At 46.0% G+C, this 18408-nt stretch overlaps 1 protein-coding gene across 15 annotated transcripts in view; it reads right to left on the bottom strand.

The window, feature by feature from the left end:
- Nucleotides 1-18408, bottom strand: part of CIT (citron rho-interacting serine/threonine kinase) — a 154719-nt gene that overhangs the window by 80420 nt on the left and 55891 nt on the right. For 14 of the 15 annotated variants that reach the window (XM_070627103.1, XM_070627104.1, XM_070627106.1 and 11 more), the window contains 2 exons: nucleotides 17724-17907; nucleotides 818-923 (listed from right to left, as the gene is read on the bottom strand). In XM_070627103.1, the coding sequence (XP_070483204.1) occupies nucleotides 818-923; nucleotides 17724-17907 (290 nt within the window). Of the gene's footprint in view, nucleotides 1-40; nucleotides 924-17723; nucleotides 18089-18408 lie in introns of those variants that run through there. The other variant, XM_070627117.1, reaches the window with a different exon arrangement.

The following is an 18408-nucleotide window of genomic DNA, read 5'->3' as shown; positions in this document are numbered from 1 at the left end:
CTAGGTGGCGCTAACTCGCCAAAGGTTGGGATGCAAATACCATTGTTTCTTCGCCCAGGAGCACACAGTTCTTCGTAAGGACAGTCACCAACGCTAAGTCACTCCTCTCATTCAAGTCTCGGTTCACACTTGATCACTTCTCTAACCCAGTGAGCAAGGAAGCCACAATCATCATTTTTCACCTGTTTGCTTTTTTGGTTTGGTTTGGTTTTTGCAGACGTCACTTTAATTTTATCCCAAATCCATCTTGATCCCCCCCATCTCCTGGCAAAGATCTAGAGGACAAATCCAGGACGGGGCAAGGAGATATGTATTCGTCTGCACTCTTAGGAGTCCCAGGCAAGTAGTGACTTTTACGAGCTTCCAGAGAGCTGCCCCTGGGCAGGAACAGTGAGTGTTAAGAGACGTTGAGCATAATCAACACAGTGGCCGCAGTTACATAAGCAGGAGTTTTAAAAGACTAGGAAGAGAGACTTCGCATCACTCAAAGCAGATGGGCTGCATCTGGGCCACAGGTGAGGACCCACGCCACCTGCCGGAAGAAGCAGACATCTGGCTGGGTCATGCTGAGGAACAGGCCGTTTTAAATCCAGGGCCTCCTCTCGTTAAGATTTAAAGGATTTACGGCAGCGTCAAGGCCCGAATTCATCTCCCTCTGAGCTGCCGGAGGCTTGACTTCAGCGAGGGAGGGAGCGCCTCGCTCACTCTGTATGGATCAGGTGGCTCAGCGCCAGCAGCAGCCCCAGGCGGATCCCTTGGCATATATTGACGGGAGGATCCTGGAGCAAGGAGGGAGGCCGGCTTTGGAAATAAATACCTTGTGACACTTGTCCTGGGAGTCTTGCAGCTCTTTGCTTTTGATGAGAAGTTTCTTTTCCATGGAGCTAGTCTTGGCAGGGGAGTCCAGACTTGACACAACAGACCTGGACAGAAGAAAATTAGCGTCAAGGTGGCCAGGAGGTGGGCCTGAAAAGCTGCATTCAGAAGCTGTGGGAGAGACGAGGGACCTGCCAGAGTTCTGTGGCCGTCCACAGAGCTGGCTCAAACAGCTTCTAATGACATCGAGGCCGTGAGGCAGCACAGTGGACAGAAGCAAGAACCCGGGAAACAAGCCGACCGGGTTGTAAATTCAGTCACCTTTGACCTGAGGCAACGATTCAGCCTCTCTGAGCCTCGCTTTCCATATCTATGAGGTGGAATGATAAAAGGACCTACCAGGCAGGAACCTGTAAGCATTAATGCACAGCACTGTGCCTGCATGGCTTCATTCACTAACTCACTCTACAGATAGGTACCGTGCACCCACTCTGTTCCAGAAACTGTTCCAGGCACTGGAACAGCAGTGAACAAGACAGACAAGGTCCCTGCCCTCCTAGAGCTGACATTCGGAGAGGGCAGACAGAAGGCATCAGGCAGACACACAAATAAAAAGGTTACAGATGATGGTAGCCTCTATCAAAAGAAGGAAACAGGGCGACAGGATATGAAGAAATGGATCAGGGGCCTGCTTTAAGCAAGGGTGATCAGAGAGGGCTTCTCTGAGGGGGTGGTATGTGAACTGAGGCCTGAAGGATAAGAAGGTGCTGCCCATCCAAAGCTGTGGAAGGAAACAAGCTCCAGAGAGGGGGCATAAGAGATGCAAAAGCCCTGAGGCAGGTTAAAGCTAACACAGCAAGTGCCCAATCAATGTTATTAGTTCCTATACCCATGAAATTATTATTTATTCCATCCCTAAGCTAGCCAGGCTGGTTCTGTTACATTTTATAAAAACAGCTAAGGCTAAAGACCCACCCCCAAGATGTCCACAGAGGAGGAGGGGAGATGTGATGACAGAGGTAGGGTCAGGGTCAGAGAGAGACTTGAAGATGCTACACTGCTGGCTTTGAAGGTGAAGGGGCCATGAGCCAAGGAATTCGGGTGGCCTCTAGAAGCTGGACAAGCAAGGAAACCGATGCTGTCCTAGAGGCTCCACAGGGTGCCACCTTGTCTACACAGTGGAACCATCTCAGACTTCTGACCTCCAGGACTCTAAGACACTAAATTTGTGTCGTTTTAAGCCACTAAATTGGTGGTAATTTGTTATAACAGCAATGGGAAACTCATACGTTTATTGAGCACTGACTACATGCTTGGTTCTGTTCTAACACTAGACAAGTTTTAACTCTTTATTCCCCACAGCAACTCTATGAGGCAGATTCGATTTATTATCCTCATTTTTTTTTTTGAGGAAGATCAGCCCTGAGCTAACATCTGCTGCCAATCCTCCTGTTTTTGTTGAGGAAGACTGGCCCTGAGCTAACATGCGTGCCCATCTTCCTCTACTTTCTCTGTGGGATGCCTACCACAGCATGGCTTGACAAGCGGTGCCATGTCCACACCCGCAATCCGAACCAGTGAACCCCAGGCCACCGAAGCAGAACGTGGGCACTTAACCGCTGCACCACTGGGTTGGCCCCAATTATCCTCATTTTATAGTTGAAGAAATTGAAGGAAGTAACCTGCCAGTTAATAAATGGTTTCTGTTGGTCTCAAGAGAGAGCTGGGGTAGAGAGGCTGATGTGATGCACCTGATATAACTCAGGAAAATATCACAAAACTACCATAGTGTGGCCTCCTGAGAGTGGGCTAGAAGGATGCTCTCCCCACAAAAAGGACCTATTACCCACACATGTGTATATAACCCACACCCTCTGCCACACCCCTAGAAGCAGTTAATTATGGGTGGAGACGACAGTCCTCATCCAGGGCAGCTTCCCTCAGTGACTGGCACCCTGAGCACGAACACTGGGATCAGGGAAGGGCAGGGCTGGAGCCACAGCCTGCAAAGGTTCTTACACACAGAGGGGCATGTGGCAGAGCCCACCACTGCCCCACAGCCCCATCTTTGTTGCCTTGGTAACGGAGCTGCAGGAGCTGGTTGCCAATTAGCATTCAAGTCCTACCAGCAGGTGAAAGTTGTGCTTTCGGCTGCCCCAAACGACTTCCCTGCCTAAAAGAGGCCAGTTTCCTGCAGCATCTCTGAACACCTTCTTCCCCACGGCTCTTGGCCCAGGGACGGGGGCTGGTGTGATAGTGCTGGCTTGCCAGACCCAGGTGACAGCTCCCTACATACACATTATCGGGCAGCCAAGTGAGTTGACATCCAGAGTCAGACTGCTCCACTCAAAATCTGACTCTGCCACTCACTAGCTGTGTGACTCCTGAGTCTCAGTTTCCTCATCTGTAAAATGGGGATAATTCTCAACCTACTTCAAAGAGCTTTTGCAAGGATTAAATGAGATAACCCGTGTAAAGCCCTCAGCACAGTGTCTGGCACATCACAAGGATTCAACAAACGTCAACTATTACTATTATCATCGTCGTTTGTATCATCAGTACCCATGCAACGGCGTCAATAGCAATGCCTTGCAGGCCTAAAACAGTTGCTTGAAATAGGAAAACTCAGGGGGCTGAATTTGCTCTGTGCTATTATTCACATTACAACAAATGTTGATTATTCATAGAAATGGGCAACAGGGATTGAAATCCAGAAATAAATCTTTTTTAAAATCTCACTTTGGGCTAAAAATTTTAACCAATTTCTACACTTCTCACTGCCTGTTTTCTACCTAAATCTAGACAAAACACACACATACACACACTTTTTTCTTCTTTTTAATCTGAGATGAAATGGGTGGCTCAGCACAGCCTTGGGCTGCCCCAGCTATTTCCTCCATTCTTAACTCCACTCTTGTGGGTGGGCTAGAGAAGATGGCCCAAACCACTCAAGGAGGGAGGGACAATCCACAGATGGGGTCCTTGGTCCTTCAGTAATCAAGAGTCACTCATATGTCATTAAGTCACAGGCACTGACATGAGTCAGGGGTGACAAAAGAGGCCACAGCTCTTTGTGCCCAAGCACAAAGCCAGCACCCTTTTAAAAAACCATTACTGGGGTGCATGATGATGGTGGGAAGTGGCTCCCCAAACCTGATGACACAGGGAGAACAGGCTCCAGCAGTGTTTAATGTTTAAAGTCTGCTGCTATGGATACAAAACTGATCCCTTATTCATTAAAAAAAAAAAAGCTTTTCTAGGTCACTCATTAATGGGCACAGAATCGAGGAGACGTGCAGCCCCCATCCGCTGGCACTTGCGGGAGACAATGCAACAGCCCTCCTTGTCACCCAAGGTCCAACTCCCTCATTCTGCTATTTTGATGCTTGACAAATGTTCACATTTAGAAGTTCTAAGTACAGTAATTAAGAGTTCTTCAGAATAAAGGTGCTAAAGAAATCATTTTTTTTTAGAATAAATAAAAATCACAACTAAAAAAAGCTATGGTAAGAATGCTGTGACTAAACTTGGCTTACAGCAACAATCCCATAGACAATAATGGGATTGGAGCATGAGGCTGGAGGATAGAAGGGGAAAGGTCATCCATCACAGCTTTCTAGAACTTCCCTGGTCTTCAACCCAGCAGCATTAGAATAACCTAGAGAGCTTTTAAAAAACACAGATGTCAGAGGCCAGCCCCGTGGCCTGGTGGTTAAGTTCAGCAGGCTCCACTTCAGAGGCCCTGGTTCAGATCCCAGGCGTGGACCTACACCACTCACTGGCAGCCATGCTGTGGCGGCAACCCACATACAAAAATAGAGGAAGACTGGCAACAGATGTTAGCTCAGGGTAAATCTTCCTCAGGAAAAAAAACCCAAACAAACATGGATGCCAGGCAATGAAAATACCCCATGTGATACTATGATGCAGATACATGTCATTACACAAATGTCCAAACCCAAGAATGCACAACACCAAGAGTGAACCCTAAGGTAAACTATGGACTTTGGGTGATAATGATGTGTGAGTGTAGGTTCATCCATTGTAACAAATGCCCCACTTTGGTGGGGGTGTTGATAGTGAGGGCAAGGGGTATATGGGATATCTCTGTACCTTCCTCTCAATTTTGCTGTGAACCTAAAACTACTCTAAAAAAATAATAATAAAGTCTTAAAAAAAACACAAACTGATGTCCAGGGCCCAGCCAATTAAGTCAGAGACAGACAGACTGGGAGTGCGGCCAGGCAGCACCATTTTTATTAAGCTCCCAGGTGATTCTAACATACAGACAGGATTGAGAACTGTGGTACCAGTTAGAAGAAAATACCGGTGATTTAGGGTCTGGTAAGACTGTCCCCAGCATTTGGTTCTAGGTGGCATTTTGGCCACACCATTTGGCACTGGTGCCTTTTGGTCTTTCTTTGAGTAGAACACAATTTTGAAGTTAATCATGGTGGGCTATGAATTTCAAGACAATGTACAGGTTTCAGACAATGAGGAAAGACTATTCTCATCCCCCAACTTTAATAAGTCAATTAAAATATACCATTTCCATGAATTTCTATAAAAGAAATATACTAAAGAGAGATACGGTTCAACTTAACATTTTTATATTCTACTAACTTTTCATGTAGAGACTTAGGCCAATTCAATCACCAGAGCCAATGATAAACTCTCAGTATGTGTTTCTTTAAAGAATAGATTCTTCCCCAATAGTTATTATGAAATATTATCACAACTTATTTTCTTTTTCTAGGATTTTCATTGGCCATCCTTCTGACTTTCAAAGCAATGGCAAATTATTGCTGCCATCTGCATTAATCTAGAATTGACCATAACATAAACCACAGCTTGAGAGGTTTGATCCAAAGCTGGCCTCCGAGCCACCAGACTACTACCAAATACAGCCCTGTCCTGTTCAAGCAGCAATTCTGCAGGCCTAAATCATCCTGAAAAGTACCATTTCATCAAGAGTGGTATCATTTAAAGAGCTGGTGTTACTGTTGCTTTTAGGAAAGTTTGCAAAAAATCCCGTAAGTGGTTGGAACTCTAAAGTTACGGATGATGGGCACAGAATTACAATAGAGAAACTATGTAATCATAAAGTCCTGCTGACTCTGGAATGGAACAGAATCTACCTGGCAACTAAAAAGTATTCCAAGAATTTTCCTTTGTTCTCAAACATCAACTATTGTTTTTTGACAACCTTCTATAAGTGAGTGTGCACGTGTGTTAGATAGATAGATGGATAGATAGAGAAAGAAATACATACACATAGACATACATACACACACACAACACACACACACACACACACACCACATATAGGAATATAAAAGCCCTGTGATCCCATGAGAGGCACCTGCAAACCAGTGGTTCTCAATCAGGGACAATTTGGTTGCCCAGGGGACATTTGGCAATGTCTAGAGACTTTTTTGATTTTCATGACTGGGAGTGCTAATTAACATGTAGTGAGTAGAGTCTGCTCAACATCCTATAATCCACAAAATAATCTCCCACAAGAATGATCCAGCCCAAAATGTCAGTTGTGCCAAGGTGAGAAACCCTGCTGCAGAGGCTATAAAGTTAAGGAAGACACAATTCCTGTCCTCAAGGAAGTAGCAATGTAGGACAGGGAACAAAAGCCGCTACCTTTTATCATCAATAATCACGCACATTTACTGAGGACTAAGTATGTACCAAGCACTGTGCCTGGTGCTCTCCAGGTTACCTCATTGAATCCTCCCAACAATCCTATGAGATGGGTATTATTACTCCATGGCACTCATGGTCAGGAATAGCTTACCCTCTGGCCTCTACATCCTCCTACCACATTATGATGATTGGGGTGTGGATGCAGGGCAGTGGAGCTGGGGGTTCAAAGTTGGACTCTGCAACCCAACACTCACAGGTTCAAATCCCAAATCTGCTAACTTCCTGGGTGGACAGCCTTGGATAAACCCAAGAAAAGTGCTACAGAGGTTTTGAGGAACAAGGTCATGAAGGGAAGGGAAATGGACCACTTGAGGAAAGGTAACTTCTGTCCGGGAGTGGCTGCGTGCAATGCTGGGAGGGCAATTCCGAGCCCGAGCCCAGGACAGCCTGGGTACCAAAGAAGATCCATATGCCAGGTCAGTCCACAGCCACCCCCAAAAACAGCTCAACCCACACACAAGAGCAACTCTTCCTCCATGGTCTGGTGGCTCAGGGCGGGTAATTAAATAGGAAAAAGTACAGATTTTAGAGGCCCAAGCTGGTTCATGCTCCGGGCTCGATGAGATGCAGTACAATGAGGATGCTAATAAAAGAACATGCAGCCTGCCTACACTTTGCTTGCCTACTCCTCCTGGCCACATCTCTGCTACACAGCCAGTTATCCCTATGGAGAGAGAAGGCACTTCTGAGCAGCGGGTGCATGCAGCCACCCACCCACACACAGCAGTGCTGTCTCTCCAAGCACGAAGCCAAGTTTGGGTTTTCCTTTTTTTCCAGCTTCTATTTTCTAGAAAAATTTACTCTGAAATCAACATCTCTTCCTGATATATACATCTGCTTTATAATTATAGAGGTCCAAAGAGTATTAATAGAGGTAATGGTACATGACACAGACGGAAGGTCGGACTTGGTCATTACTGCTGCGGCATAAAGAACATGTTTTCTGAAAATGTGTTAGATGTGACCCAAAATTTGCTTCACATGTAACCTCCACTTTTAAGTAAAAATGATAAAAATGCAGTTTCCCCAAAGTCTATAAATAATCCACATAACTCAAAAAAATCTAATAAAGCTATTAATAGAACATTGCATATCAAAAGAGAATACAATCTGTACTTCCATCCTAAAAGCAAGGAACTGTGTTGGGTACTAAGCACTACTGTAATGATTAAGATCACGCTTAAGCGTCAAGACACCCATTCCTTCCCTTAGGAAGAGGACCCCAAGACTGCAAAAGATGCCACAGATCACACAGACCACAAACCGCAGATATTCTTGAGATACCCAAGAGTAGATACTTAGGGGCCAGCCCGGTGGCGCAGTGGTTAAATGCCCACGTTCTGCTTCAGCGGCCCAGGGTTCACCGATTTGGATCACGAGTGCAGACATGGCACTGCTTGGCAGGCCATGCTGTGGTAGGCGTCCCACATATAAAGTAGAGGAAGATGGGCACAGATGTTAGCTCAGGGCCAGGCTTCCTCAGCGAAAAGAGGAGGATTGGCAGCAGATAGCTCAGGGCTAATCTTCCTCAAAAGGAAAAAAAAAAAGAATAGCTACTTAAGGCTAAAACAAGAGAATCAGAATTAGCTCAGCTGAAGGCCCTACCTCAGTTGTGGCCAATGGCCCTCAAAGTACACACAACTGTAAGATGTAACATGGTGCAAAAAATAAAAATCTCATCAGCATTATATCCCAAAACTATATTGGCTCTTATGATTGAGCATTCTGAAATTTATGAACTAACTTTATAAACCCATTTAAAATACAGACTGGTGTCCATCACAAACACTTGGAGATATCAAAAATATCGCTCTTCTGAAGAGTTTCAGAATCTAGCTCGCTTTGGGCCCCCTCACCCCCCACCCCACACACACCATCTACTCATACACACATACACACACACAAACAGCAGTGGTCTCCAGGCAAGTTAGAGCATTAGATTTGGAATGATTAATATGTAACTCAAGAATCATTTACTAAAAACCACATAGCTACTCATGCGATTTCTAATAAAGTCCCCACCTCTTAGCCAGCACCTAGCTTCGCGGGTTAACTTCATTGACATACGTCCACCTCTTGCCTGAGTGGCTGCAGTAACCTAACTCATCTCCCTGAATCCAACTCTCATCACCATACTATCCACCAGACAACGGTCAGAGGGACCCTTTGTAAAACAAGAACCAGGTATTCCATGCCCCAACTCAAAATCCTATAAAGGCTCCCTGCCCATCGCAGTTCATTCAAAATCCAAACCTAATGCCCTGACGACCTCAACTCAGACCACGTTCCCCACGCTTCCCGAAGCTCCAGTGACCTCAACGTGCTTTCTGTTCACTGGACACCCACAGGCTAGTCCCGGCCTCGGGGACCAAAGTGGTCATCCTCCGTCATTCCTCATCCCAGCTCTGATTTCTTCAGAGCCCTCACCACCATCTGAAACGCTCCTATTTGTGTACCTGCATAGCCTCCATCTCCCCCCATAGGATGCTAGCTTCTCGAGGCCAGGGAACTTATCTGTCTTGCAGACATGCCACAAGGCCTAGAACAACGTATTTGTTGAGTGAATGAACGAATGAATGGTGTGCCAAACGCTTCGGGGCCCCAGGCAGCCTCAGTTTAAAGGTCACACTGGGACAGAGGGATCCAAAACAGGAAGTTGCTGGCACAGGAAGGCTTTCTGGCCTTTGCACAGGAGATGCCCAGCATTGGTTCTGGAACAGCAAGGTCATGATGACACACTGTCCCATCCAGGGGACACTCAACCACTTGAGGGTGCGTGGCAGTGTGGGACATCTAGGCTGGACCCAGTGTACTTCCTCCTTCCCCAGCACCGAGTTCCAGACCCCACTGGAACTAGATCCTACCAGAAGCCTCGAGTGTGTTTTCTGGAAGATGTGGGTTTAGCTGACACGTCACAGACTCCATTCAGAGTGAAAAATTGGATGGCGCTAGTAGGACATCTGTCAGGCACCCCACGTGGAGCCTGGTTCTCTCAATGGGCAAAAACCAGAGAGATGTCTTCATAAAGTGGAAGCAGGAAAGAATGGAGAGTGGAAAGCATCCCCAGGCCCATCGTCAGCCCTAAATAACAATAACAAATATGACATGAACACTCGCTCTGCTCCAGGCACTGACGCCACGTGCTCTCCGTGTCCCCACAAAAAACCCAGCAGATGGGCACTGCAACAGCCCCAACTTTACAGATGAGGGAATTGTGGCTGAGAGAAGTGAAATGCCTCCTCCACACAGCTGGTGAGGGGTGGAGCCTAGATTTGAACCCATGTCCATCTGACTCCAAAGTCTGGACTTTCAATGAATGCGCAGTAGTGCATCCCAAAGATTAAAGAATGCTTTCATCAGATCTAAAGTTAAAAGGTGGAAAATGTGGCCATCCTCTGCCATGTGCAACGTGCATGAACTTAAGAAGTGACCCAAGCTTCTTGATCATAAGTTACCTTATCTGTAAAACAGTGAGTTGTTGCTGGGATTACATGAGAACGCTTGTCAAGCACTTAGAATAGTACCTGGTACAAAGTGAATTCCCAGCCCTTTCACCTTTATTGTTATTATTCATCTCTATTATAGGCTAGTCCGACGGTACTGCATAATCTACAAAGTCACGACTGTTAGAGGCAGGGTAGGACAAAGGTCCTGGAGGCAGCCGGTTATGGGTCTAAGCCTTAGATCTGTTACTACCTGCAAAACCTCGGGAAAATAACTTAACCTGGCTGAGCCTCAGTGTCCTCATCTGTAAAATGGGGATAATAAACCAGCTACCTCATAGAGTTATGATGAGATTGTGAGGACTTAATGAGATAACACACAAAAACAACTCAGCCTAGCTCTGGGCACACAGGAAGTACTCAATAGATGAGGGCTTCCATTAGCAATTGTATAAACTGTGCAGAAGGAATTGGCACTTTAGTCTAATTCAATTTGACAAATGTTCATTGAAGGCTTGCCAGGGACAAGGCGCTGTTTCAGGCAAAAGGTAGGACATGGTCTCTGTTCACAATAGGTGATGAACAGCTTGGCCAAACACAGGGGACGAGAAGGAGGTATGACTAAAAAGGCAGGCTGGGGTCTCGGCAGACCAGGCTTGAATACCAAGTTCAGAAGCGGCTGTTAATTCTGTGCACACTCTGATGCTGTTGAAGGTCTGAGCAAGAGAATGACATCATCCAGCCTGTGCTTTGGAAAAATTCCACCCTCTGTGGAGAATGGATTAGAGCCAGGAAAACTGGACACAGAGGAATCAGTTAGGAGGCTACTGCAATAGTCCAAGCAAAAGTCAATGAGGGGTGGCAGTGAGGACAGAAGATAAGCATAGATGCAAATATCATCCTAGAGGCACAACTTAGAGGACTTAGCAATGCACGGGATGGTGGGGGAGGGGGAAAAGAGTTTAAGATGACTCAATTTTCTTGCCCAGAAGAGTAGGTAAAGTGGTAGCTTCTTAAAGGAAATGAGGAAGCCAAAAGTAAAACCAAGTGGCTTACTGAGTGAGTGAGTCTGTCTGTGTTGGGAGGAACAGAGGTCAGGGATGGTGAGAAACGGGTAGAACATCCTGGCAACAGCGAACACAGGGCGTGCTGAGAGGAAGGCCATGGGAGAGAGTAAATGTCAAGGAAATGAATGAGATCATCAAGAACAGCCTAAAAGAGAACAGAGGAGGGTACAACATTTCAAGGGCCTGAAGCAGAAGATGATAGCCAGAACAGAGTGAGAATGGCAGTCACAGACGGAGGAGGAACACCAGGTTTCCATAAGGTGGAAGAGAAGAAAGTAGAACGTTTCAAGACAAATGTGGTCATTGATAATATCGTGTGGCAATTAACGGTATCACGTGACAAGGTGGAAATCACTGGATTTGGTGATTGGGTGGAATCAGTGGCTTCTGAAACCAATTTCCATGGAGTTGCAGAGGTTGAAAGAGAGGCCTTGAGGGGCCAGGCCCATGGCCGAGTGGTTGGGTTCACGCTCTCCGCTTCGGCGGCCCAGGATTTTGCCGGTTCAGATCCTGGGCACGGACATGGCATCACTCATCAAGCCATGATGAGGTGGCATCCCACATGCCACAACTAGAAGGACCTACAAATAGAATATACAACTATGTACCAGGGGGCTTTGGGGAGAAAAAGGAAAAATAAAATCTTTAAAAAAAAAAAAAGGCCTTGAGTATAAGTTATTCTCTCAGGGAGTCCATCAGAGAAACGAAGGTGAGAGGGCAGGCGACAAAAGACAAGTAAAACAGAGAGAAATGAGAGAAATTCACTTAGGCGAAGGAAGAGCTGCCAAACTGGCGCAGAGCTTGGGAACATATAGCACTATTTAGTCAATTACTGTCTTCTTAAGAGATCCGAGGCAACCATGCAAATTAGTGTGTGTAGGCCAGCAAAAAAACGCACTTGACGGATATTTTGGAGCCTCATCTTCAAGACTGGGCTAGGATCGTTTGGATTAGATTTCCTCAAGGTATCTTTAAGACAAATGAGAAGGCGGTGGAATGGTCCTGCCAGGCCTGCAAAGCAAGCATGCACAGTCTAAATAGAGAATCAAGTAAGGCAAGGAGAACAAAATGTGCTGGACTAAGAGAAAGAAGAGCAAAAGGAGAGAAGCCAAGGCAATACAGAGGTGAACGTTTAACATCTGGTCCGGAAAATGGTGGAATGGAATCAACACAGGGCCCCTGAGGGCAGGAACCAGGGGCAGGAGTTAAAGTTTTTTAACTCATTTGAGAAGTACAGGGGATGCATACATAACTCCATGTACCAGAGCAAATTCTGTTCCTGTTGCTCACTATTTTAAAAACTCAAAACACAGATGAGGCTCTTTGCACCAGGGATCTGGCGGGAGTTCGCACAATGACAAACAGCCTTAGGCTGGGTGTGGAAAGGAAAACAATTTTTAAGGGAACATCCTCCATATTCCCAAGTATTTCAGTAAAAAGGAAGTGGGACTGATTGGAGCATCTAGGCTGTTTTCCACTGGAACAAGCCATCCCAGGATAGATGACAGGAGGCAGCTGCAAGTACAAAACACAGATTTGAATAGACACGCATCATGGAGTCATCAACAAATTGAGAGCTGCAGCCATAAAAATGATATGGATCGATTCACCAAATGCTTATCGAGCAACCTGCATGTGATCAGCCTGAAGACACGGTGGGAAGCAAGGTCAATGCATTCCCTGTCTTCGTCAAGCTTACACTCACGCAGATAAGAATCCTCGGGGAGAGAGTATATATGCGTGTGTTTATGTATACACACACACACCAGGTAAGACTCTCTAAATGAGAAGAGGAAGAAATCAGAAAAATCCAAGAGCTACACAGTCTAGCTACTCAATAAACTTGCAGAGATTGAAAACAAAACCCAGCATTTAAACTGCCTGTCAGCTCTCGTCTCACCCTGCCCCAACCCCATTGCTTGTCAATCCCCACAACGGGCTTCCACTTCTCACAAGCACGTGAACCTGGAGACGCCACACAAATTTCCTAATTTCTGTCTGTGGCATTTATACTTGACAGGACAGCCCAGTGGCAAAGAGACTCTGGAGCCACCCTGCCTGGGGTCAAGTCCCACGTGAGCCACTAGGAGCTGCGTGACCTTGGGCAAGTTGTTTATCTCTCTGTGCCTCAATTTCCTCACGTGTAAAATAGGTACGATGATAGTACCTTCCTCGTGGGCTGTCGTGCAGTTTAAATGAGTTAACCTATGTGGAGTACTTGGAACAGAGCCTGGTCCAGAGTTGGTGCTCGGTGAGCATGAGCTGTTATCACTCTACCCACCCGAAATTCTCTCTACATTCCTCTCCACTCATCCAAATCATTCTATTAAATGGTCAAGCCAAACATTTTACCTTCCATTACTATGCTGATAAGCTCAGTCTCAACACATATATTTACTCAGGGTCTCCATGTCCCATGCTCCAGGAAAACCAGGATGAATCAGACCCAGCCCTGCCCTTGAGACCTCAGTCAACTTGGGGAAACAGACAGACATTCCAATGAAGATCATCACCGTAATTTGGCAAGAACTGTGAGCTGGCATTACCCATTAAGTGTCCCCCGCGTCGGATTTGGCCTCTCTCTCCTGACTCTCCTGAGGCTGTTAAACATCCCATTTGTACCGTGATATTTTGCAGCAAAGACAGTTGTTCTGTGTCCTCTGAATTGTTTCACACGTATATGCTTTGACTTGTTCAACTTGATGGAAAGGAGCCCTTTCTGGGACTGGGTCTTCTAATTCTGTCCCCTAATCCACTCCACTCCAGTAACCACCTTTTACCTGCAAGTATTTGGCAACTGCATATTAACTTGTGGTTCATCAGGATGTTTAAGCTTCTCTAGCAGAAAATTCCCAGGGCTTGGGAAGCGGGGTTTCTGGTCTGGCACGATTTTGGACTATTTAATTATTGCTGAGTTCTTTCCATAACGTCTTGGCATAAAAGGTAGGACACTATGCATATATAGACGAGCGGATTAGTAACAACAAAAATAATAGTGAATATTTAATGAGACTTTTCCACGTGCCAGGTACTAGACCAAGTGCTTCATATATTTCACATAATGCCCCCAGCAGCCCTAAGAAGCAGGTATCATTATTACCCCGCTTTGCAGTTGAGGAAACTGACATGCAAAGAAGGCCCAACAGAGCAAAGAAGAGGCAGCAGAAACTGGTTCTCTAAAAATCTGGGAAGGCAATGGTGGCAGCCGTTCTTCTTTCCTCCACAGTGTTTGAAGGACTGGTTCCAAAATGAAAGTTCTACATTCAGCCGAAAGGAAAGGAAAGAGCCTTGAGTTAAAAGGAAGAGCGAGACCCCTTCGTAAAAACTGCCTATTCAGACACTGTCATCCCACAGACTTCAGTCTCATTCCCAAGTTCTCCAAAACCTTGTAAAACCAGCATGGGTAAAACTAATAGAAAATATAAACCAACTAGTTTTTTCCTTCTGGAGTTTATACTGAAAGTTTGCAGAAATGCGTTGTTTCAGTAAGAGCTTAAATGAGAGAGTACCTCAGATCTAGGAGGAAGGAGAAAGGACCTACAGAAATATACCCCATGCTGACAGGGGAGGGAAGAGAGCTGGGATCCATTTTATTTTTAAAACTTTAAGACACTGATTTCTGTTACTACCCTACTATTGTAAAATTCAAGCACAGAGGCTCAGAGGAACACCCGGGCATTCAGAGCTTGGGGATCTGGTTCGGGTTATCACTGGTTAAAAAGGCAAAGACGCACCAGATAGATACTCACTCATTCTCTAACACTAACTTCACCATAATCCCACTGCAAAGACAAGCAAAACTAGTTCTGTAGACTCTTTCCTGCTCCCTCCAACTCAAGCTGCCAGGAACTCCCACTATGCCTCAAACATAGAATGCTGAGATCAGGATTCTTGTTAAACCCAAAATAATGATGCATTCAGTGGTTGGCTTAGAAACAGTCTGGGGTCCCAAAAAAGGATCCTAAAAAGTGATGAGCGATCACAACAATTAAAATCAATTTCACTGCCAGAGTCTCCACGAGAATTCCTCGTTCATTCATCTCCATCTCTGAACATTTCATTCAACTTACTGGTAACAGATCTGGGGTCAATTTACCCAGCTCAGTACAGCAGCATCTGCAATTTCCTCCATGGTGTGAAGAGTGAGTAACAGCACAGGTAATCAACGGGTGTAAATAAAAACCTGTGATGCTGAAAACAGGGAGGGGAGAGAGCACAGCTCAGGAAGAAACACCAAGTCCCTGGTGGCAACAGTGGTATCCCCGGAAAATGCCTTCCCCCACCTCCAGATGAATTTTGTAACTATATAGCAACAAAACTGCAGGGACTTCTAAGTAATTTCATCACTGCATCTCTTTTATTGAATTTCCAACTGATGATAATCTAATACATCCAGAGTCACCTACATCCAACAGGTGGAGTGAATTTCTAAAATTGATGTTGTAGGTTTCACCCGTAGGGCTGCCCATGGCAGAAGAGTCAAATCCCACAAGAAGATCACATTAAAACATAGGATGAAAGAAAATCTGTCTGATTCCAACCCCAAATTGCCGTGGAAAAAGCATTAAAGTTCCCCCAAAGACAGAAATTCTCCCATTCCATCTTCCAGATAAGAAATACAGTTTTGTTTGCATGGACTTTTTTTTATGAGAATCTTATTAAGCATTCTGTTGGGGCATGAACTGAAGCTCATTTTATGCTCTAGAGATATGTTTTGAACTAGCAAAGGTGAAATAGCGTATCTTCAAATACAGTAAGCAATATAAACACAATCCAGAGGAAAGGACCACGAGTAAATTAAATCAACAAATATTTATCGAGCGCCTGGGCCTTAACACTGAGATGCCCCTGTCGGAGAGCTCCGACAAGTGAGCTTTCTGTGAGAAGCAGAAAGATGCAATTACAGTCTTCCTGAAAAATAAGCAATTAATCACACACAGCCTCAGATTAATTGCAATGCCTAAGATCCCCCACATCATTCTGCCTTTGCCCCTGAAATCTAATTCTCTCAAGTCCTCCTTGGCTTTCAGATCGATGAGCACCTCAAGCAAGCTTTCATTCTGATCGGGCCAGCCCACTACTAGCCAGAACTAGAACTCTCCACACACCTCCTTCCAGTTCAATTTGTGACCTTCACTGTGCCGTGTATGTCAAGGTTACGCTGCCCACTAACCATGCATCTTTAACATCAGGCCGCCACTTCTGCCCTGCTCTTCAGCGCCAGTGTAAAACCTCCCAGCCCTGCTGGGCCATTTCAAATCCATCCGATGGCACATTCAACAGCTAGTTAGCTTTCTGCCTTCCTCCTGTCATCTAGATTGCTTTGGGGTTGCAGAGCAAATTAGCCAGAAAGAGCCAACACTACCAAAATCCAACCCCAAATTTTAAACCCAGCCCCCAGAGAGGGAGAAAAGAAGGACCACCTCAACATCTTTCAACACAAAAATCTCTCTCAAAGTCAATCACAGCCCATAACTCTATTTCATGTCAAATGCCCCATTCCCCACAATTGTCTGAAATCTTTTCAGGAACACTACTGTCAAAATAGCACCCATGGGGAGACACCATCCAAGAACCAACATGACATCCCTTCAAATCGATATCTAAGCTGCAAGCACGATAAATCCAGAATGAATGCTGCCAAGGAGAAAATCAAATTCTGCTCATCTCCTAAGTGGGCAGCAACTAATTACCCAGCAGTACCCCAAGAGCCTCCAGGTGGGAAAGCCAGGGCACGGGGGGAATAACACAGCGTCCAAGACCTTCCGGGGAACTTGCGCCTCTGAACGCAGAATGTCATCAGATCATGAGAACGAAGCAAGACACTGAGCTCACACCCACAGAGGCGACTGCATTTTAGAGAAATTCCAGGAGGCTGGAAGCCAGGACCCTCCAGTCCCAAGTGCTATGTTAATGCATTTTTCCTTAGCTTTTTCAAGAATGGAGAAGGACCTATCAGGTCAAGAGGTTTATGGTGATATCTATACTTCCATTTTCTCGTTTGTTTAGGTTTTTTTCGCTGTGAAGCCCAGTTTCTGTGAATCAATGGCTCGGCTGCATCACGCTCCCCTCCCAGTAGCTCTCGGTAACGGGGCTTCCTCCGGCCACCAGTGCTCTGCCAGCTCAGATCCCTGATCTTGCAGCAGACTTCGAGCGGAGCAGAGCACCATCTATCTGTTAGAGCTCCGGCACAGCCACTTGCAGCGCAGCTAAACCCATCGGGAAACCTTTAGCTTGTGAGAGATGGTTTTTAGGAATCTTTAAATACAGCTAAGATAGCATCCCCCATCCACTCATCTGAGAGAAAGATGGATACACAGATGGGTAAATAGATGGACAGCTCATCTTAACACCGCACATTTCTCCTTCCACCCAAGATCTGCACTGCTCGTTATCTCCCAGTATCTCCTCCCCTCTAAAGAAGACCGAAGACTGAAAAACTAACGCGAAGTACCCAATTGACAATTACGATGCTACGGACGGGAAGAGGCACCTTAAACACAGCAAAATGAGAATATTCACAGTCTACCCGACCAAAGCCCAAACAGGTAAACTGCTTTCCAAACGCAGGCTGATTAACAGCTTCCCTCCACCGCACTCCCCCCCACCCCCCCACCACCACCTTTGGGCTCCCTGCCTTGCATCAATGCAGGTCCCTTTAGAAAGTCAAATTTTCACTTACTCAGATCTACCAAGAATCCCCAGTGCCTTGCTATACGAAAACCCCACAAACGGCAGTTCTTCGCCCGAGAAACCTGAGGGGTTCAGCTGGCACGGAGAGGATGAAACCCACGAATTCTTCTCTGGTTCATCAAAATTGGAGGTGTCATCATCAGACTTGAGGGTGGGAACGAACGGGGGAGGAGCTGGTTAAAGAAAAACAAGAAGGGGGGGGTGGTAAATTCAGACGGGTTCAACACTGTTGCGGAGAAAATCGTCTTACTCCTTCCGCGTTCGCGAAGGCACTGCAGCGCCGGCTCTCAATCTGGCTCACACAGGCAGACCCAGCCTCGGCGCTTACAGCAACAAGAGATTAACCCCTCCTCTGCCAACATGGCCACCAACCCGCAGACAGCCTTCCCTGCTGGGGTAAACGGAAGGATAAACTCAAACAGGTCACTTGGTGGAACGAAAGCACTTGGAGAACTCGTCTGAGCTGGATGCTCGGTCCTGATATTTCCAGAATGCTTCTACAGAGCATCGGCTGGCTGGTGCCAGCGTGCCAGATGACTTAAACCTATTTATTTTCTCTTCCAGCCACGTATAAATTATGAATATTTAGTGCTAATCACTGGAAGAAGATGGAATTTCTACATCTCATGGATTGACTGGAATGAGAGGAAGGTGCAGGAAAGATTTGGGAGGGA

This window comes from Equus przewalskii, chromosome 7, assembly GCF_037783145.1.
Source record: "Equus przewalskii isolate Varuska chromosome 7, EquPr2, whole genome shotgun sequence".
In the NCBI taxonomy this organism is placed as follows: domain Eukaryota; kingdom Metazoa; phylum Chordata; class Mammalia; order Perissodactyla; family Equidae; genus Equus; species Equus przewalskii.
The sequence above is the reverse complement of the archived record's forward strand: the minus strand, read 5'-3'. Positions and strand labels throughout refer to the sequence as shown.